This window comes from Pogona vitticeps, chromosome 1, assembly GCF_051106095.1.
Source record: "Pogona vitticeps strain Pit_001003342236 chromosome 1, PviZW2.1, whole genome shotgun sequence".
Classification (NCBI taxonomy): domain Eukaryota; kingdom Metazoa; phylum Chordata; class Lepidosauria; order Squamata; family Agamidae; genus Pogona; species Pogona vitticeps.
In genome coordinates, this window is record NC_135783.1 from 204,453,141 (window position 1) to 204,475,849 (window position 22,709).

The 22,709-nt window shown below is 39.5% G+C and overlaps 1 protein-coding gene across 3 annotated transcripts in view; it reads left to right on the top strand.

The window, feature by feature from the left end:
- LRP2 (LDL receptor related protein 2) overlaps positions 1-22,709 on the top strand; it is a 194,525-nt gene that overhangs the window by 65,746 nt on the left and 106,070 nt on the right. For all 3 annotated transcript variants that reach the window (XM_078394476.1, XM_078394478.1, XM_072981712.2), the window contains exons 8-21: positions 922-1,065; positions 2,778-2,897; positions 5,858-5,986; positions 7,502-7,671; positions 10,166-10,389; positions 11,308-11,514; positions 12,662-12,864; positions 14,429-14,569; positions 16,366-16,569; positions 17,333-17,525; positions 19,339-19,464; positions 19,806-19,936; positions 20,744-20,881; positions 22,390-22,671. In XM_078394476.1, coding sequence (XP_078250602.1) covers positions 922-1,065; positions 2,778-2,897; positions 5,858-5,986; positions 7,502-7,671; positions 10,166-10,389; positions 11,308-11,514; positions 12,662-12,864; positions 14,429-14,569; positions 16,366-16,569; positions 17,333-17,525; positions 19,339-19,464; positions 19,806-19,936; positions 20,744-20,881; positions 22,390-22,671 — 2,412 coding nt within the window. The remainder of the gene's footprint in view (positions 1-921; positions 1,066-2,777; positions 2,898-5,857; positions 5,987-7,501; positions 7,672-10,165; positions 10,390-11,307; positions 11,515-12,661; positions 12,865-14,428; positions 14,570-16,365; positions 16,570-17,332; positions 17,526-19,338; positions 19,465-19,805; positions 19,937-20,743; positions 20,882-22,389; positions 22,672-22,709) is intronic.

Genomic DNA, 22,709 nt, shown 5'->3' on the forward strand with positions numbered 1-22,709 from the left:
AGATAAACCAGAGGTATTAGCCTGTAACTTAGCAAGCCTGGAGTGAATAGGTTTCCTTAGATCAAAGGTGCTGGTTCACTCTTGTTAAGAGCTAGTGTCTAACAACTTAGCTGTCACGTAGTGGTTTATCCTTAAGATAGTTTAATTTATACATATGATTGGTATATTCCACCGATACTTCTTTGCAGACACATATACAGAGACACAAGGTGGGAGCAGTAATTGGCAGTAGCTACCTTGAGTGCAGATTTTTTGATAGACCCAAATTTATTCCTGCACACTCTGTCAATTCACCTCTGGAAATAATAGAGACATTATGGTTTAAGAAAATAAACATTTAAACGCAAATAAGTTTATATTCTGCATGATAAATAAGTTAAAAACTGAGATTTATAGTACTTCCAAATATAGCTGTGAATTGAGCCTGTCTGTGACATTAAAAGGTTGCTGAAGCTGTCAGAAGGGAAAGCTCAAATATTCTGAACTTTAAAATAACAGAAAGTCACAGAAGAAGGCATAAGAGCTCCAAAAAAGGACAAAGGAAGCAACCTTTCCAGCATTTGAAGTAATATTGAGTGGGCTTGGGTGTGAATGGTGAAAAGCTGCTTTGCATAGAGACCATGTGCTTTGTGCAAAATGCTAGGTTTGGGGAACTCTCAGTAAATCTGTTTGAAGTGTGGTCGCTCTCTTGTTTAATTAATTTCCAGAACACCTTGTATATATGCAATCATTTTTATCTCTATTTTGAATATGGAAGAGAAAGATAGGAAAAAATTGCCTAGTTTGCCTGCTGGTTCTTGTCCAAGTTATGCTATAGCTGAAAGGCTAGTGGCAAAACTTCCTGGAAATACCTAATGCTTTTGCAAACCACGAACACAAACGTCACAGTCCTGTGTCTTGATTCTCCATTTTCTTCCTTAGAAAGTGGTCATCGAGATTGCTACCCTGGCGAATGGGCCTGCCGTGTATCAGGACAGTGCATTCCAATTGGTAAAGTGTGTGATGGGACACCAGACTGCCCTGCTGGAGAAGATGAAACAAACATAACTGCAGGAAGACTCTGCAGTGAGTATTGGTATAATCAAGATGGAGGGGACACCAGAATTGCAAGAACTGGTCATCCAGGCAAGGGGTGGCCCTCCAGATGTTGTTGGACCTCAACTCCCATCAGTCTTAGCTAGTATAATCAATAATTGGGCAACACCTGAAGGGACATGGGTTCCCCCATCCCTGATCTAGGACTGAGAGATCCTCCCAATTGCTTGGCTTGACTCACATAGCAGTACAGTGGTGCCTTGCAAGATGAAAGTAATTCGTTCTGCGAGTAGCGCTGTCTTGCGAAATTTTCATCTTGCGAAAAGTGGTTTCCCATAGGAATGCATTGCAATACATTCCTATGGGAACTTCGCAAGACGAATGAATTATTTTCATCTTGCGAGGCATCGGTCTTGCGGGGAAAAAAATCGTCTTGTGAAGCATGGCCATAGAAGAAGCCATCTTGTGAGGCACCACAGCGATCACAAAAAACATTTGTCCTGCAGGTTTTTCATCCTGTGAGGTGTTCGTCTTGCGAGGCACCACTGTAGTTGTATTCTTGGCAGTGGGTGTTGGATGATCAGAGCTGTTGATTGAGTTTCATTCAAATTGATTGACTTCATTTTCTACAGCATTGTTGTTGTTTTTACTGCACACCTTAACACAGGGGACCCCAAAAGGAACAGTTGAGGTTACCTAATTCCCAACTTCATATTAGCCATTTTATTGGGTTCCTGGGCTTTATTTGACCAGACTCATTCAGCGCTCTGGCACCTGAGGAAGTGGACTTGGATAAATATACAGTGATGCCTTGCTTAGCGATTGCTTTGTTTATTTTATTTATTTTATTTTATTTATTTATTTATTTATTTATTTATTTATTTATTTATTGCATTTATATGCCGCCCATCTAGACATAGTCTACTCTGGGCGGCTCACACCTTAGAAGATAAAAACAATTTAAAATATACAGTTTTACATTAAAAACAAAATGATATAAAATATAACGATTAGTTTTCCGGAGCGATCTTGCGCTCCGTTTAACGATGTTTCCTATGGGCGATTTTCGCATAGCGATGTTTGGGACCTTGCTTCACATAGCAATGACAGTTTGGGTCCCCCTGTTTCACTTAACGATGGTTTTGACAGCCTCATGTTGGCTGTCTTTTAAATGTTTAAAAATGTTTAAAAAAGGTTTAGAATCCTTGAAATCGTAAGTGCACTTAATAAACCCTTTGTTAAAGTAGTTTGACTTTGTTCTGACTCTTTTTGAATTTGTTGTATTTTTTCCCCCCATTGAAATGCATTGAATAGATTTCAATGCATTTCAGTTGGGGAACCACGTTTCACTTAGCGATGTTTGCTATGGCAATTTTTGCTTAAGGACGGCAATCCGTTCCCATTGAAACGGATTATCTGGTTTTCAATGCATCTCTATGGGAAAACGCGTTTCACTTAGCGATGTTTTCCCATAGTGATGTTTTTTTTGGCACCAATTAAAATCATTAAGCGAGGCACGATTGTACCAGAAAATGTTTTTTTTTAAAGCACTACAATATTTTAGATTTCATCTTCTTTCTTTTTTGCCTCCTTTCTTCCCACCCCTCCTTTCTTTGATCAACATGCTGAAAAAAGATTAACACGTCTACCACTTTGGAGTCTGTAGATTCAAGTTATTGATCTCCATGTATTTAATACAGGCTTTCAGAAATCACCTTTTTTGTTTGCTTGCTTGTTTGTAGACATATCTCGCTGTGCAGCCTTGAGCTGCCAATACCGCTGTCACTCTTCCCCATCTGGAGGAACATGCTATTGTCCTGCAGGATACGTAATCAGCAGCAATGACAGTCGCACCTGTGTTGGTAAGTGGAGAGCATAAAATATGTTGATTGTTCATCTCTAAATGTTTTGCATTTTTTTTAAAAATGTGACATTCAAGAATTTGATTTCTATTGTGGTTGGCAATTGACAATTGCAGAGGTCAACCTTAAGCAACTGTAGAGTCATGCACTTCCCAACTGAGCTGAAGAGACTTTACAGTTTTGACAAGCAGTCAGTTTTCCCCTCTTGCTGAGGCCACCAGACTGAGGTATAATGAGACACTGCAGGAGGGACTCTCTCTGTTATTGGGCCTCAGAACATATCCAGCAGAAAAAAATGGATCTGACTGTTATTATGTTAAGAGTAGCAAGACTGATATTTGCAAGGAACTGGGAAATAGTAATCAGTTGAGGTTGGAAGAATGGCACAATGAGATGTGGAATCTAGCTATTAATGATAAATTGACTTGTAAATTGAACGTTCGAAAAGATTATTGAAAGAAAACAGTTTTAATGAGATCTGAAATTCTTTTTTAGAGCACGTATTTGCTAAATAAAAAAGTTATACCCAAACACAAGAATCATTATATTTTTTTGGAAAGAGACAGGGTACATGATATAACTTAAGATAAAATGTATTGGTGAAGATATATATAAATATATGTTCCCGAAGCGGATGGGTTACACTGTATATTTGATCTATGATTGATTTTGTCATTCGTGTTTTTGTTGTGAGGTATTGTTTGATGTATACTGGTGTGTATCTTTTGTTTATATATATAGCAGTGTCATTGAAATCTATATGTGATCAGTTCAACTCAAATTCTGATGCAGTATATCTTCCAGATAGCTGTCATGTGAATGTTATCTATTCTAAACCTCTCTTTCTTTCTAAGTTGTAATATTTTGTCTGGAAGGAAAGACGGGGCTGGGCTCAAAGGGAGCTGGTTTTTAGCTGGGGCAAGAATTTGCTTCTGAAACCAAGGGGGAAGGAAAGGGGGAAAGAAAAAAGAGGGAACCTGATATGAGGTAATCAAAATTTTGCTTAAGCTTTTTCAGATTATTATTCCTTGGAAATATATGAGTATACATGCAAGTACATATATGTTTTATAGATTTGTAAGTGAGGGGTAAAAGAAAACCACAATTACAGAGTCATCCAAACTGATATAAAGGTGAAAATTCACTTTCAGCTGTCCAAGTCAAATCAAAATCAACATCAAAATTTTTATTTCCTCCCAACAAACAGCAGTGTATAATTTTCTTTCCTTGAGCTTCGGTTTATGTAAGGATATTTGCAGAAGATCCATAACCATTTTTTTTGTTCGTTTCAAGTCCTCATGAAAAGCCCTATTGGAAAATGCTCTATTCTATTTCTTGCCACGATTGCAATGTACTCTATTTTCCCCCCTAATCTTATATCTAATCTGAAGTATTTATGTGCTGTTGAGATGTTAAAAATTGTTTTTAATAAATACAGGTCAAGTAAAGGTCAAACACACTAAATCAGATCATATTCTATTTAAGGTATTGAAAATGTTTCTGGAATTTTCCAAAAACAAGCATTGTAGAACTAAGCAGATATTTTAAATAGTAAATTTCTGCGCACCTGTCTGGCAAAACTGAAAGTCCTATATACGGCTCTGTAGCGCAATGGGCCATATTAGTGTTTTTATTAATCAGCTTATATAGAGACAGCATTGGCTTCTGATGTATTTCTGCATAAGCAATTAAATAGCTGAAAAGCAGACCTGAAGATGTCTTGTGAACCATCAAACCATACAGAGTCCTCAGGTCATAGGTGGTAGCTACGGTTCAGTAGTCTTGACTTCCTTGCTTATCAGAACAATGGTGTTGCGAAGCACCTAATGGGACCATAGTTGATCACAGATTTTTTAGGCCTGATTTAATCTTGCGTTTGGTTTGTCTTATGTCTATGGATCATTGAAGGGGTGAGAAACGCAGAGCCACTCCCACCAAATTCAGCAGGTCTTATATATGTGTGACCAGGTATTACCTTGTGGTGCTTTAAAGAGAGCTGGAGCAATAAGAACATGTAATCCATTCCCTTACCTTTTGGCCTAGTTCTCACCAAGGTGTTAAACCTGTATCCCTTGGCTGTACCACTTCAGGCTGCAGGGGTTGGAAATCTCTTCTCAGAAAACACTTCTTTGAGAGGGAAATGCTCCAGCTTAGCTTCCTTTCTGATACGGTGGTTTTTGTGTGTGCAGGCAATGTTTGTGTGGATGTTTGTGAGTAGTAGTCATTTACACGTGCACTCATCTGAAGGGGTCCAAGCTCTGTGTGAACGATACCTTTGTTTGTTACTTCATTTTACGTGGTGCCTTCCTCAGACAGCAGCTGAAAAGCCATTACCTGTGAAGTAATCCAATTTCAGTTGTCCTTACAGGTATTTTCAGATGGAGGAGTTTAAGCTTCTAATGCTAAAAGCCGTGTCCAAATTAGTGTCAATAATCTGAAGGTTGGTCTTGACATTTGTACAGAATAACGACAGAATAAGAGGCAGTCTGGTTCAAGTGTGAATTCCGAGATGTTGGAAGGCAAACTGTTAGGATTATCTGATTTGCTTTAAAATTGCATTGCTGTTGAGAGGTTGCTTTAATTTTTATGAGAAAGCAATGGCAACAATCACAGTAATTGTGAGAGATGGATGTTTTAGACCAGTCCTTCCAGTTAAACAGGATACTGAGAAAGCTCTTCAAGCTACTAGTGCAACGGTCCCTACATTTTAAGGAAGGCAGTTTCCATGAATCACAAATCAGGCCAAGTTAATCATCCTCTGATTTAGCATAGTTGCTGTGCACTTATTTCATAGCTTCAGGAATAGTGTTTTAAAAAGAATAACAGATCTGACATTTACATCTAATGAAAGAGGAAGTTACATGAGTTAACGGCTTAGACTCTACTTATTGACAGATGGTAATTGATACATGTCTTCAGTCAAATGCATTCTTAAAGTTTACAACCTTGCCATGCCACAGATTTTGACGACTGCAAGATGTGGGGTGTTTGTGACCAAATGTGTGAAGACCGTGTTGGCCACCACCAGTGTCGCTGTGCAGAAGGTTATGTCCTAGAGCATCATCGCCATTGTCGAGCTAATGTCTCATGTAAGGAGATCTAGAATGGCTTATTTTTTATTTTGTTGAATGATGGTTTGGAAGCTAGAGCTAGCTTGTCATCCTCCAGACACTTGAAGAAAAAGCTAGTAATGCACTGATGTGAAATAAAATGGCATTGAATAAAATGCTGTAGTATTTCTCCAATACCATGTTGTCACTGCCTGTCCCATCTGTTTTCCATTGATGGGGTGTTGATCAAGGATCAAGCAGGGCTTTGACCTAGTTTCCTTAGTAAGCAACAAAAATAAAGTATATCTCAGCCAAAGGGAAGCACTTCTAAGTCCCATTGATATCAGTGTGTTGAACCCTATGATTGAAATCAGGGATACTGAATGTGATTAATTTTAGGTAGGTTGTATTCAGTATTAGTTAAGAGTATGTAGTCTTGAAAAGAAAACTAGTAATTTTTTTCCTTTATATTGTAAGATGTGCATGTAGTTGTTCATCTTTTGCCATCGTGACAAAATCAGATCAATTTGCAAACCACAACAATGGGCGATGGCTTCTACTATAGTCACTAACCACATATATGCTTCTTCCATATGATCACTTAAATCGGTGGTTCCCAAACCATCTGGATTTGTGGCTCCCTTGAGTCGTGGCAGTGGCAGCAGAGCAGGAGGAGCAGTAGTGAGGGGCGGCTATAGAGGCCAAGGAGCCAGAGCCAAAGGAGCAGCAGCCCCGCCATCACCACTGCTGGCTCAGTGAAAAAACAAAGAGAAGCTTTCGCATGGCTTCTAGCTGGCTTGGCAGTGGCCCAAGGAGCCATGGGGCACTACACGGGCCACAGGGTGCTACAGCGCACACTTTGGAGGAACCCTTTACTTAAATGTGTTGAATAGGAATCTTTTAGGTCAGATCATAAGCACCTTGTAGGAAATGTCCCCCAAACCTTTCTTGACATGTGTAGTAGACTAGCTGGCTGGATAGTTCAGTGACTTAGGTATCAGGCTACGGAGCCAGAGGTAGGGAGTTTGAGCCAGCCTGTATGGCCTTGGGCACGCTGCATAGTCTCAAGGTGCCTCCAGAAGAAGGGATTGGTAAAACAATTCTGGGTCCTCCTAGAAAACCCTGAAAAGGGTTGCCGTAAGTCAGAATTGACTTGATGGCCCACAATCGTCATCATCATCATAGACTAAATCATGTTGATATATTTTCATAGAAGCAGATAATTGTATGGGCAGCTTGGAGAACTTTAATCATATTATATACATTGGAGATTAACATTGCAGTTTCCATAAAAATGACATTCTAAAAGGTATATCGTTCAAGGCTGCCTTCGTAAGCCTGATGTCGGCATCCTGACCTTTGACAATTTGGGTCTAAGTCTGTTGAGAAATCGAAAACGGCTGGAGGGTGCCCAGTGGGGGAATGCTGAGTTAAAGGAATACCATAAAAGATCATTGTTAAGTTTGGAACATTACCTATCATTTCTTCAATATGTACACTCATGTCTATATACTACATAGTAGATGTCACACTGTTGCCATTCATTACTTTCAGCTGGAGTTGCCTCTGTCATATTTTCCAATGGCCGTGATTTGTTGATTGGAGATGTGCATGGAAGGAGTTTTCGGACTCTGGTCCAATCCCAGAATCGTGGAGTTGCTGTTGGTGTCGACTTTCATTTTCAACTACGTCGGATATTTTGGACAGATACTGTGCAAGATAAGGTAGATGAAAATGTTGGGCAAAATGGTATTCTTGGAACCAGATGGATCCAAGAGCAGGATGTGTTGATAACTTTTTCATTTCTGTGAACAGGCGCAGGTCCTTTCTTTGTTTTCCAACAAAAACGAACTCTGAGATTGGTTTTTCAGATAATTACTGCATTTGCAAGCTATGCTCTTACATGTGATATATCAAACAAAGCATGCTATTATGCCCTGGTACTATCTTGAGAAAGTCTTAATATTATTGGAAGGGGAGTCCAAAAACCTAATTAAGAGAAATAGTAGACATTCTTTCGAAAACTGGATGTATTTTCCTTTGCAATTTCTTGAAACATGATCATTTAAAATGTGAAGGTACAGTGTTCTCTGGGAAGATAAAAATGAAATATTCCTCAAGAATATTACTGTTAATTGAGTTTTTGGGTAAGAAATATTAGCAGTATCTTGTACTATGGGCCAATATTTCATTTTGCTGTTTTTATGTATTGCAATGCTTTTGTTATTTTATTTTCTCCAAAATATGTTCAATTTAAAATTCACATTTAAAGGTTTTTTAAAGGGAGCTATCCATTTAGAGGTCTATGTAAAAGAATAGGAAGGTACATTTTCTCTTGCATTTCAAATTGGCTGAAAAAATTTCACTGCCTAGTTCCTAGAAACTGCTATCTTGGGAAACAAAGTAATTTCCCCCCCTCCCCCCAAAAATAAGCTGGTTCCTGGCAACTTGGCCAATGCTTCCCATCTTCTGTCACTTCTGGCTTTACCTAATTGTTTAAGACGTCTAGACCTGTTTTTGAAGAGAGCATCTTGGAGTCCTTACCTCCCTTCTTACCCGAGAGTCACCGGGTCTGTCAGATTAGGTAATATCTTGTTGCTCCAGATTTACAGCTAAATCCACTCTTATTTAGAGCTATGAAAAAAGGGAGTATCTGTGAAGCTTACTGGGATAAAGACCATAATAGGTCTTGTGTATCAAGGAATAGAGGCTGGTGTGGGGTGCCAAATGAGGCTTCTGTCCCTTCCTCTCTCTACTTCCTACTTCACCAAACACCTCCAGGGGCACCTCCACCTCAAAAGTAGGTGGCCACTTTTGCATCAGTCTGGAAGACAAAAGATACTACTGTACTTTAAAAAGATATTTTGCACAGAATTTCCATATGTTAATATAGCTATCCCTACTTCAGTTTAAATGCAACTAGAATGCGTTTCAGTATAATGGGAAAATTGACAAGGGGGCCTGTTTGTCTGCCCTACCTGTTGTCTATATTCTTAAGATGCTTTGGAGGGTTGAAACAATGGTTCAGGGGCCAGGAGAGGAATAGAAATCTGCAGATGATGATGATGATGATGATGATGATGATGATGATGATCATCATCATCATCATCATCATCATCATCCCTTTATCTGGAGCCTCCAGTGCATTCTATTCATCCCCTGAATGGAAACCATCTTTCCATTTATAGAAAGGCAATTTAGAATCCAGCCCAGTCTCATCTAATCTAGTTTTGATTTAAGGCCAGAGTGAGTTTTGTTAAGCAGACAAGTGAAGAGAGAACTCGAAAGGGCGTAGACCCTATGCATATCTTTTCAATGTTTAATTACAGTGGTGCCTCGCATAGCGAGGTTAATCCGTTCCGGATTAACCTTCGCCATGCTGAAGCATCGTTGAACGGGGCAGGGAATTCCATTGGAACGCATTAAACATGGGCCGAATACTCACCGTTCAGCGATGCTTCTTAATGGCTGGCAGCCATTTTTGCGCCCTCCCCTCGCTTAACGAGGGCGCGAAAAAGCTGCGCGCGGCCATTTTGGGCCATTTCTGGGCTTCCGGCGGCCATTTTGGCTGCCGAACAGCTGATCGTCGGGCTTCGTTTTGCGAAGATCGGTAAGCGAAATGCTTACCAGTCTTCGCAAAGCGAATTTTGCCCTATTAAAAAAATGCTGAGTGATCGCATTAGCGATCCGAAAAAACGGATCGCTATGCGATTTCGTCGTTATACAGTGCGCTCGTTAAGCGAGGCACCACTGTATTTGTTTAAAAAAGGTAGGTAGACCTACCCTTCCAGGTAATTTGGGTATATGGTATAGGCTTATACTTCTTTGCTCTCCCTTCTTAATTTCCCACACAAATTCTTCCCCTTTCATACTTTGTTTTAACCACAAGAACAGCATTGCACTTGCGCCAGTGCTAAATATAGTCAATGCCAACCAGATTTGCAAAACGAATCTTTACTTTTAAACTGTTGCTGAGAGGGGAAAGAGTTGTTGCTGCTAATTCAGATATAAGCCCTAACCATTTCAAAAACAAACTAAAGAAAGCAGGGAGGGGTTCACACTGGGAAGAAATGAAGCATGATTAGGAAGTGCCAACATTTTCATACTTCCTCTTCCGTAGGCTGTGCAAAACATTTATGCAGCGTGTTTGTGAACATGGCAGGCGCCTTTGCAGTGTGTTCAAAGAACCACTACTCTAGGGTACATTTTTATTTTCAGGTGTTTTCAGTCAGCCTTGATGGCTCTGATGTCCATGAAGTTTTGAATGTTTCGGTTGACACACCTGAAAACCTAGCTGTGGACTGGATCAACAATAAACTCTATATAGTGGAGACCAGCGTCAACAGAATTGACATGGTGAATTTGGATGGAACTAACCGTGTAACTCTTATTGCTGAGAATTTGGGTAACCCTAGAGGAATAGCTGTCGATCCTACTGTTGGGTAAGTTATAACGCTTAATAAAACACAACAGTTTCATTTGTAAATGGTAGAGCTTATAGCTTCCTTGGGATGTCAGAAATGGAGGAATAAGTCTTAGTAGAAGCTTGAGGCTCTTTTGAACGTTCAAATGTTCAACAAGAGGAGACATCCATTTATCTCTTGGGCCAGAAAGTCTTTTTCACAGAGAGCCTTTATTGCTGGAAGGAAGAGAACTAGGATTAAGCAGGAATAGAGTTTTGTGTGGAAGAGATGCGAGCTTCATTCCGTTTACACACGTAAGAGAATTCCTTGGCTAAAAATTGTTTAGATTAGGCTATATGTCTCCTTATCTGGGGTTGGTTGGTCGCTGTCAGGATTCTAGTACAAACCAGTTTAAATTTTACAATCCTGAAATATGCCTGACTTCCAAGAGGGGCAGGGAATTTGTATACCACAGCTGTTCCCCACTAGGCCCTTTGCTGGATTAAACTCTAACCATACAGTTCTATGGGTTTTCATGATTGTGCCAAGTACACTTAAACTTAATGGGGGTAAAAAGAGTGCAATAGAAGCCCTCAAAGGTGGGATTTACAATAGGAAGACATGTTGGTTTAAAAGATGAAGAATATATCCTGAAGCAACTTGCTAAGGAGCTCTAGGGAGCTTTACTTTTAGGCAAACATACTTAAAGTTGCACTGTGATCTAGTTGAACAGTCCATGTAAAACTACTGTTTACATTTAAATATTAAGGTGGCCTGTAACGTGTATCTTGCTAGTTTAGGATGATCTTTCAGTCAACTCATAGAGTGGGTTCTAGTCTGTGAAAACTTATGCCACAATGCACTTGCTGATATTTAAGATGCCCCAAGACTCTTTGTTATATTTGTATAAAAATGGAAAGATGCTTAACAAAATATTTTTCTTCTCCCTTTTTCCAGTTATTTGTTTTTCTCGGATTGGGATAGTCTGTCTGGTGATCCTAAAGTGGAAAGAGCCTTCATGGATGGGACGAACCGTCTAGACTTGGTTAAAACAAAATTAGGTTGGCCTGCTGGAATAACTTTGGATATTGTGTCAAAGAGACTTTACTGGGTGGACAGCCGTTTTGATTACATCGAAACTGTAACTTACGACGGACTGCAGAGGTGGGAGAAGTTTTTAAGTAGTGAATTTTGTTGGTGATTTAGCTGTACTTGTTCAACTGAGGATCTTTTTAACCATGAGAACTGCCTTTTACTTTTAATTTGCATCGTTATAGATGTCTGTTAAATCCACAGAAGATTATAAAGCCAGTCCAGTCCATAATGAGTAAAGATGTTAAGTTCTCTTGTGAAACCTCTGACCTTTAGCTCTTCAGTTCTCTTCTTTGGAAGAACAGGTTATACTGAGTAGGAGAAAGTGTGAAAAATGGCTATTTCTAGAGGACCCTGAAATCTTCCAGAGGTGGTTTTCTGGTATCTTCCTGAGGAAATAGATGGGAATGGAAGAAAGCTCTGGTGCATCCCTACCACAGTGCCAGCAGATTCGGGCCATTTTTATCATGAACACTATAGAATATCTTGTAACATACCATTTCTTGGATTATTAATAGGGAAGAGAAAAGGAATATGCCCCTGTGTGTGTTAGTCTTTATCCTATTTGTAGTGAAGGAGAAGGCAGTTTCATTGCACAGGTTGATTTGTATATTACTGTCAGAGGAGAGGGGGAGGATTTTCTGATTTCAGATATTCATCCTTACATGACTTAGAGGGGGAAAGATATCTGTATTGCCAGTGGGGATCATTAAATTGCACACAACACTGCCCAGGTTCTTGTCCACTTGCTTCTTTCATTTCTAACAGAAAACTTCATTTTAAAGTTTGGCTCCTACCTTTGTTTTTCCATTCTAATCTGGCTGGTCTTTTCAAGGCTATTTCAACCTTTTAGTGTCCTAAGAATGCAGAGTATAATCTTTCTTTCTGTGAGATAAAATGCTTATTGCTGTATAAAGGTTCACATTGAATCTTGCTTGTTTTATTGTTTAATGGGAGAGAAATGTTTTTGTGTAGGTAGCATATTCTGAAATAACATTGTGTGTGCTTGGGATTTCTGGTTTATATCACCCAAATTTCATTGCTCTATTATTATGATTTTTCTTCTTTGCTGATACCCATGAGTTTATAATTCTCTCTCCGAGAGTTGTAGAGTCATCTCAGTAGAAATAATAAGAAATAGGTGAAACAATTAATTTTTAGAATTTGAACCACTATTTTCAGTTTTTTGAAAAAAAAAATCTCTTTGGCTCAATTATAGGAGAACAATAGCTCATGGCGGTTCATTGATTCCTCATCCCTATGGACTAAGCCTTTTTGAACATCATGTGTATTTTACGGATTGGACCAAGATGGCAGTGATGAAAGCAAACAAATTTTCAGATTCCAACCCACAAGTGATCTATCAGTCTTCCTTGCGTCCTTATGGAGTGACGATATATCATGCTCTCAGGCAACCATACGGTAAGTCCCTTTAAGAAAATACTGTTACCTATGCTTCATGAAAGGGTAGGCTCAATGTTTTTCAGGAAGCAAGCATCCCTAATAGTTGTTAAATAATCCATGCAGAAAGTAAAGTTATACTGGAATGTTCACTGTCAAAATTAAAGCAGAAAGCAGCAGAGGGAATGGCTTGTAGATCCAGCAGCATGGATGGTTTTATTTTCAGGATTCTGGATTCTCTGGCACATTCTCACAAAGCACAGAAGTCCTGGGTTAATAACCACAATATATATACTAGTGCACCCAGGCCACATTCTTTGCAATAGAGCAGGTAAGGGACAGCTTTGCACGATACCCAAATTTAACATTATGGTTACTATGACAAAACATGCTAGGATTTGGAAAGGAGAACAAACCCTGGATCAAAATTAATTGTGATCCTGGTTTGTTTTGGTGCCGTTAGTTGTAATTTCAGGATTAGATGTCATACAGAACACTGCTGTTCTTTGTTTCTTTATTTGGTCACATGGGGGAGAATGTGCAGCTTGTTCATATCATGGTTGGTGCTCCAACATTGGAATCATTCGAGAGGAATTTAGACAACCACTTGGCAGATATCCTTTGATTTCTATTCCTGCACTGAGCAAGGGGCTGTACTCAATGGTCTCATAAGCCCCTTCCCACTTCATGAGTCTGGTTCTATGGTTCATTAAGCCTAGATCCATGGCTTATTGTTAATATGAGAATATGCTGCTCAACAGCAATATTGTCACATATGACTACAACTTGGGAGGTAGCTAGTAGTTACAGTTTGAAAATGTGACTTTTTCATATTTTGCAGATTAATCCCATGGTAGGACAGTTCTGAATAGAAAAAGACTTCCCTGTTCCTAATAATTAGAAGTAAGAAAGTACAGTGGTGCCCCGCACAGCGATGTTAATCCGTTCCAGGATTAACGTCGCTGTACGAAAACATCGCTAAACGGAAAGAAAAACCCCATAGGAACGAATCAAACCCTGTGCTGGGTCTTTTTCTTCCCCCTTCCCCCTCCACGGCCCGGGAAGCAACAAAGCAGCCGGCTGCCGGCTGGAAGAGGAGGAGGTGAAGGGGGAGGAGGAGCCAAGCGCCCGGCTGTGCTGGGTTTTTTTCTTCCCCCTTCCCCCCTCCTATGGGAAATGCAGATTTGACCTGAGAACTTTTTGACTTGAGAACCGCCTTCCAATACGGATTAAGTTCTCAAGTCAAGACCCCACTGTACAGTGATTTTGTAACTGGAGGTAATTTGCCTCCAAAAGTATTATGCTAGCATAATTAGGGAAGAAGATTTTGGCCACTCAGTCCATGAGATTGACCTGAGCTTTAATCATTCAGCACTTGATTCAGAAAGTTTATTCAAGATGGAATGGTTAAATCCAAAAATCCAATTAAGTATTTTTGATGTGTCATCCAGCATCATATTATACGAGTAGAGAATAATTAACATTTTAAATTTCTCTTAGATGAAAAATGCTACTGAAATTAGAAACAACCACAAGCCTAAAATTTGCTGATAAATTGTAAGTTTCTAACTGTGTTGTTTTTCAGTAAGAAATCCCTGTGGCAGTAATAATGGAGGGTGCGAGCAGATCTGTGTTCTCAGTCACAAAACAGATAATGACGGTCTTGGCTATCGCTGCAAATGCATGCTGGGCTTTGACTTGCACACAGATGGACGCCGCTGCATCGGTAAGAGCTTGACGTGACCTTTTTGGACAGCATTGTTTCCCTCCACTTTCAATATATTTACGCCTCAGAGCTGCAGTACCTAGTTATGGGAAACAGCAGGATACAGGTAAAACTGGCACATCTTTCTGTAGAGATAGCACACATTTTTTTTTCCCTACATTCCCACTGTGGTGGAATCTCTTTTGTTAGGACCATAACAGAAGGCCACTCATGGGCCCTACTTTAGTTCCAAGAAATCTCATTCAAAATTCTGATGTTTACCGTGAGACACACAGTCAGTGCTTTAGAAAGACAAACATGGAAATTATTTTAGGAGTACAGTACATACAAAGTGCCTTGTGGAAATATCATGAAAGGGAGCAGGATACAGAATTTGTTTCTGGCCTGGCTTAATGAACCTCTTCCTGAACAGAGTCTGGAGAGCATCAGTCATGACTGAGAGGGTGGCACTGGCATGCTTGTTGGAAACTCATGCAGAGACAAAAAAATAGTGTTTGTGGCGGTGGACTGTGCACCACAGTCCAAGGAAGACTGAGGGTCCTCTACAGTAATGCTGATGAACTATTGAAGGAGAGTGGGGACAAATAAAGTGATGGGAATGGGAATGGGAATGGGATGCAGTCTCCCCCCCCCCTCAAAAAAAACATTTTGGTTGGCCAGAACAATGAACAGGAGCACTCCCAATAGCAATGCTTGGTAATTGGTCCTGCTTTTTAAATCTATCTTCCCATTGATCCCTAACTGGCAGATTCTTTAGCGGTTGTGTTACTGTTGTGCTTAGTTGGTGGGAAAATCATCTCCCTTCAGATACAATGCAACAGCGACTCGGTCAGAAGGTAATATGCCTCTGAAAATGCCAATCTCCATTTCCAGAGATGATACCCATGATAGTAGAAGTTGTTGGCTGACCAGTTGCATCTTTAATTGGTACAAGTGTTCTTGTATCTCAGATGGTTTTGTCCACTGAAAGGTACTGTAGATTGTGACTGCAATCCAAAGACTTAACTGTGCCTAAAATCCAACCGATTTTACTGATCCCACAGCAGCGGTCCCCAACCTTTTCGGTACTGTGGACTGGCTGAGGAAGGTGGGGCACCCCCTCACCCTTGTGCGCATGCACGAAGGAGCACACACTCTCTCATGGGGGGACGCGTGCTCTCGGGCGCGTGCGTGAAGTGGTGGGGAGTACACATGCCAGCTCGTGCCGGACTGCCCGTATGCCCATGTGCACGCCCCCCCTTCACATGGGTGCTCGGGTGCATGTGTGAAGGGGTGGGGGAAGCGCTCAGGCAGGTGCTTGCACATGTGTATGCGCGCAAAGCAGCTGTGGGGGGAGTGTGTGCGGGGACCCCTGGGAGGTCTGTCTTCGCGGCCCGGTCCGGCTCAGTCCATGGAGATTGACGACCTTTGTCCTAGAGGATCTTGGGTATGTGCTGGGTTCTGTTGTTACACTTTTTCGGTCATTATGAAATGTTAGCTTTTTAGGTAGTTTCCCACCCATTCCCTGACCAGACATAGTTCCACTGAGCTTCAGAATGTTTGTTACATCCTGTACCTTCTTAAATTTTTTTGCATATTTTTTAAAATGTAATTTGCTGTTCTGTCCTCATCTTTCATTTTTAATTGAAGACCTCTCTTCCCTTTTTGTATTGTGGATTGTTCTTCTTCTATGAATCACAGTTATTCTCTTCATCATTATTTTTTTTTAAAGTGTGACTTTCAAATTAAAAAAGAGTACTGCTTCAAGTGCATTGGAGCTTAAAAATAAGTACATTTTATTTTGTTATCTCTTACAGCTGTGCAACAGTTTCTGCTCTTCTCATCACAGCTAGCTGTTCGTGGAATCCCATTTAATCTTTCTACCCAGGAAGATGTTATCATTCCTGTTACAGGCAGCCCTTCCTACTTTGTTGGGATTGACTTCTATGCTCAGGAAGACACCATCTTCTACTCTGATACCATTAAGGACATAATTTATAAACAAAAAACAGATGGGACAGGTATAGTGCAAATCTTGTTGATTTTGATTTTCCTTTGTTAATTTGACTTGGCATGTCTTTGTATGTATGTATGTATGGAGGGAGGGAGGTACGTACGTATGCATTTATTTATTTATTTATTTACATTTCAATCCTGCCCACGTACTATAGGCTACTACTCTGGGCAGCAAACAGAAGGGCACATAGTCATAAACAATAATTATAATAATAAAAGCAATAAAACAACAGTGAAAATATAATGGCAGAGCAGACAAATTTTGAATAATTATAATCTATGCAATATTTCATTATTTTTGGAAAAAAGATGGTTCCCTCCTTCTGGTATACTGAATGGTAAGGTGTATAGTGTCCTGTTCCAAAAGCAGTGGTCAAATGCAGTTCACACATATACAGGTTTGCTGTTTTGGAGAAGCAGAATGGCTTAGTGATTTAGGAGAACAGAAGATCTGTAAGTATGGGTAAAGCTGCCATATATTGAAGTTGACTAATGTTGTATCTGGACTAGTACTGTCTGCTCTGATTGGCAGACTGCTTTTTGCAACTCTGTTGCCTCACTTAATAGAAAATGACAGGGTTTGCATGCAGAAGACATTTTCTGCCACTACACAGTTCCTAAGTCCTTGAGGGAAGGTGGTTAAATCCAAACACATTGTTAACTATTTCTCATACTAAGCTTCAAACCTACCGAAGAAAGAAAAACGACACAAAGAAAGTAGCCTTTTCCTCTTTTGATGAATTTCTGTCTTGTTTTTCTAAATACTAGGCAGGGAGGTTCTTGCAGCTAACAGAGTGGAAAGCGTTGAAGATTTGGCTTTCGATTGGATCTCAAAGAATATCTATTGGACAGACCCTCGATATAGAAGCATTAGTGTCATGAGATTGGCTGATAGATCAAGGCGAGCCATTGTCCAGAATTTGAACAACCCACGTTCAATAGTAGTTCATCCTGTCATTGGGTAAGTCTTCAAACTTAATTACTTGTTCAGGAATGTTATGTGATACAGTTCTTTTGCCATGTGATCCCTTTACAATGCAGTTAACTTGTGTCTGAATCTCTTATTCAAACACTTCTATGTCTGAAGAAAGGTTGAATGATGCAAACGAGATTTCTAGCTTAATCTTTGGCCTGATGTGCTGTATGTACCTACGTACCTACGTACCTACGTACCTACGTACCTACGTACCTACGTACGTACGTACGTATGTATGTATGTATGTATGTATGTATGTATGTATGTATGTATGTATGTATGTATGTATGTATGTATGTATTTCAGGCAAGAATTTGGTTTTAATTTGGACATGTAGTTCTCTGACATTGTTCTAAAATAGTGTAGTTCCAAGATGGATGTATCACATGATACTTCTGAATATGTATATTGACTTCAACCTTCTCTTTCCTTGTGTCTGTTTAAAGACCATTCCAATTTGCACTTAAAAATACCTCTTTTTAAGTCCAAGAGCTTCTTTTACAATCTAAAATACTTTCTTCTATTCAGCCTCCCTGCTCCCTTATTCTCCTGGCACCAGTTACAACATCCAGAGCAAAACACAAGGTGGTACAAAATCAACACAAAAGGGGTATTCAGCAGGATTATCTGTAAAAACCAAGAAGTGTTTGTTCTGAGCTTTCTTCTTTTTGGATTGGAAAACAGTTTATTGCAGCCCAAGAGTTACCGTTATCTCTACCGTGTTATCTGTAAAAATAGCTCTTTTTGAGGGGCGTTAGAGCATGTCTTTCACTTACCTTGTCTCTGACATTTGGTTCTGAGGAAAAAATCCTGGCCTAATGTTTTTGTCCTAAAATAAGTCCTTTCAGAATGCAAACCATGTGCAGGTGGTTTTGTCATACTTCAGTGTACTGCCTCTCCTGAACAGGGTAATTGACATTCACTTGAAGCGAAAGACGATTTAAAACTCTCTTTGAGGCTCCTGTCCTATAGCTACAGGAACAGGCCACACTGAATCGGGAATAAAGAGGTATAGGGTTGTACTATGTTTTCTAACTTTATTTATGGAAGAAATTTCCTCGCATCTTTCCTTTTTGTTAAGTGTTAATAGCTAAATAACTATAAACAGTTAGGACTTTACTGATAGCAATAATTACCCATTAATTATCGCTGAATGAGTCAGCAAGTGATCCTCAAAGGTTGTAACAAATACTTGTCCCAGTCACAGAAAAATGTAGATGAACAAAGTTACACTGTTGTTTAGTGACAACTTTCATTTAATTCTGAAAGATTTGATTTACACACACGCACGCACGCACGCACACGCGCGCGCGCGCGCACACACACACACACACACACACACACACACACACACACACACACAGGGCATTCATATTACTTATTAAATATGTGTTTCAGTTTGGTTTTATTTGCTTTAACCATTAATAACGCAGTAACCAAAAAGATTCAGAAAACAACCAGTGACTTTTGACACTTTGCATGTGTTTTGATTGCCCTTTATGACTTATTATTTATTAATATAAATGATACTTAATTAAATAATGATTAAATTTTATAAAATAGCTAAATTAATATCTAATCCAAATGATCATGGAAGAGAAGCATAAAGAGCATTTTTTTATAAATTGTCCAGAATTATTGACGTTGTGCAGAGAATTTTAGGCAAACAAAAACCTGTACACAGAGGTGTAAGCTAAAAATTAAATTCCATACAGTACACTTTGGGGTTGGGGGGGGGAAGAACACCAGCCCTTTGGTGATAATTTGTACTTTCAATGCATTTTCTTTTTAATTTCAGATACATATTTTGGACAGACTGGTTCCGCCCTGCTAAAATCATGAGAGCTTGGTGTGATGGATCCCATGCTGTATCAATTGTGAATACTACACTTGGCTGGCCTAATGGCCTAGCTATTGATTGGAGGTTAGAAAGAAAATCAAAACGATCAATTTTTCAGCAGATATTGTACAATGACCAGAAGCCAAAGAAATATCTTTCATGCTAGGCAAATGTCCCAAATCGATCGATCGTTCCTTCTGGAATGCTGATAGAATTCTTTTCTTGTAAAGTTTATTGTCTTTCGTCTTTGTGCTGAAAGTTCAGTCTCCTCAAAACGACTCCTTTTGTGTTCATAAAGATATTTTGAGTAGTTCATTTGGAAATGTGTGACATGAATAGTGGTAGATGTTTTTGAGCACATTCTCTCCTAGATTGATTGTTCAGAGATATAAAGGTTTAAGTTAACCTGTTGATTTCTTCCCTAGTTCCCTCAGGCTTTATTGGGTGGATGCCTTTTTTGATAAAATTGAACACAGCACTTTTGATGGATTGGATAGGAAGTCACTGGACCGCATTAGTCAGATGACACATCCATTTGGCCTGACTATCTTTGGAGGTAAGTCTTGTATGAACATATAGTTTTATATATGATTGGAACTTTCAGGTTCTCGCAGTCTGAAACTTACGGGACAGTTGGTAAAATATTGATTGTGACACTTGAAATGCAGGCACTCTATTTCTCAACTATCTTTTTGGAGACAGGGTTGGATCCGGAGTGCTCTGCATCCACAGAAGGTCTCCTATCCAGCAGATAGTTTTGCTGGAGAAAGAGAGCTGCAAAGTGCTTTTCCTTCCCTTTTTATTCCTGTGCATCATCACCACTACCACCTTGTGGTTAGGATGTACTCCATGGAGATTTTTTAAGAGTGAAAGGGGTTGCGAGGGAGAGGGGGAATTGGTGAAATTTGTTTTGCCATCCTTTATTTTAATTTTTTTGGTCAGGACTCAGAGAGATCTCATGAGCGCAACTCAGTTGTGGAAACACTTCCACCAAAGCTTGTGAAGGGTTTTGTTGCACTAAAACAACAAAACTGGAAACTTCTCCAGCTATTTCAGAGGCATCCCAAATACAAGGACCTGCTAGTCATTTATTGTTGTCACTCCTGTTTTGGAGCAAGTCCTTACAGCTCATTGCACATTCATTTTCTGAACCATATTTGTCTCTCTGATACACTACATCTCCAAATTGTGTCAGTCTAGACTGGGATCACTGGCGTTTTAGAAGACTGTAGCGGAATTAGACACAGGGCACTTGGGAATCCAATCATTTACACTGGGTTAATTCAGTTTAAGGAGATGGGTGCATCTCTCATTCATATAAAATAATAATGTCTGTGCAATTTTACTTTGTGGGGCTTTGCAGGTTATGCATATTTTACCGATTGGAGGCTTGGCGGAATAGTTCGAGTGAGGAAGTCTGATGGAGGAGAAATGACTGTTATCAGGAGGGGAATCAGCAATATCATGCACGTGAAAGCATATAATGCTCATTTTCAAACAGGTAAGCTAACCTACTGTCTTTGCACAGATTTGTATACTAAAGCATCCTGTCTGATATCAACTTTAATATTTAGCCAATCTAATAAGGTAAATCTTATTGATAAGGTGACTCAGGAATTGGAAGATGCTGTTTCTTACATCACACATACTGTATATGGATATAAGTGCTTATAGAGGCATGTTTGTGATATTGTTAATGTTAGTTAACACATTATAGTAAGCATATGAGTCTAGTAAGCATATCTAGTGCAACATTTAACAGTACGGGTAATATCCAGTTGAGGTCTCCTGTGAACAATTTCTTCCATCAGAAGAAAATGTATGACTCTTCATTTCCTTTGCATCTCCTGAGAATCTTGGCAGGACGGGGTGATGCTCCAAAGCAGAGATGAGGCAAAAGAAAACACATGGGGCAGAATCCTGTTGTTTAGCACAATCAGTTACATTAGAGTAGGCTCACTTAGTTCATTGGGATTTAGAGAGTCAACTCCTTTGTAAGTACCATTGGTTCAAACGGACCTACTGTAACTGCAGTTTACTTTAGCGTAGCAAATTGCAAATAGAGCATGCTTGTTTGAATCAGTGGAACATATGGAGTTTCACTCACCAAATCCACATTGATTCAATGGGCCTACTCTAGTGTAATTTATTATGTGAAGCAACAGAATTTTGGCCATGAATTGTAAGATATAAGGGTGGAAGAGCAAAGAATTCAGTTGGATGAGAGAGTATCTGGTCATGAACAGTAGATTTCACCTAACACATCTGTTTGTTTTTGCTCTTGCTCTTCTGTAGACAGGATACGAGTTTGATAGAAAATGACAGAAATCTAAAATAAAAACCAAGGAGCAATATTTATTCTGTGGAGAATTTGGTCATTGCCTCCTCTCTGCTTGTAGTACACCATTATGTTTGTGATGACAGATTTTGAGATTCCATATGTGAAGTGATTATGAGAGAAAACTCTGCCATGGGATGGGGCTAGATAATTTGGGGCTTCATTATAATGTTTAAATCCTAATTCTTCAGCTTAACTAATTATATTTTTAAAGAGTGGTGATGATTTGGCAGTTTATGGTCCGAGTAGAAGGGATACCTCATTATGCAATGGTGAGATTGTAAGGAAATTCCGTTTTGTTACAAGGCAGGTCTTTGCCAGGCTTTTAGGAAATGATCCAACAAAATTTTACTGCTTCAATCTCACTGATTTCAGCGAGGGGAATATTGACAGTATAGTCGTGTGTATGTTTGCTCACCAAAAGATCCTGTTGGATTTAGTGATACATACTCCAGGGAAGCCTGAACAGTATTGCCATCTTTTAACGTGTATACTTTGTTCTGCTATTGACACCACAAAACGTTAACGTATTTAACTTCGACTGGATCAGATCCTTAATAGTTGTCTTGTATCCGTTACTTTCCTTCCTTTTCAGCAAGAAGTTTAAATTTGAATTATTTCTGTTTTCTTATAAATCTAAAAATATATTGATTTTTCATGATTTCTTGAAGGCACTAATTACTGTAACAGAGCAACAAATCCCAATGGAGACTGTAGCCACTTCTGCTTCCCCGTCCCGAATTTTCAGAGGGTTTGTGGCTGCCCCTATGGAATGAAGCTGAGTTCTAACCAGTTGACCTGTGTTGAAGATCCATCCAACGAGCCCCCCACTTTACAGTGTGGTTCCTATTCCTTCTCCTGTGGCAATGGAAGGTGTGTACCCAGGTTCTATCGATGTGATGGTGTGGATGATTGCCATGATAACAGTGATGAGGAACACTGTGGATCCCCAAGTAAGTATTCTTTGAATCCAAGAAAAAAAAAGAGGCAT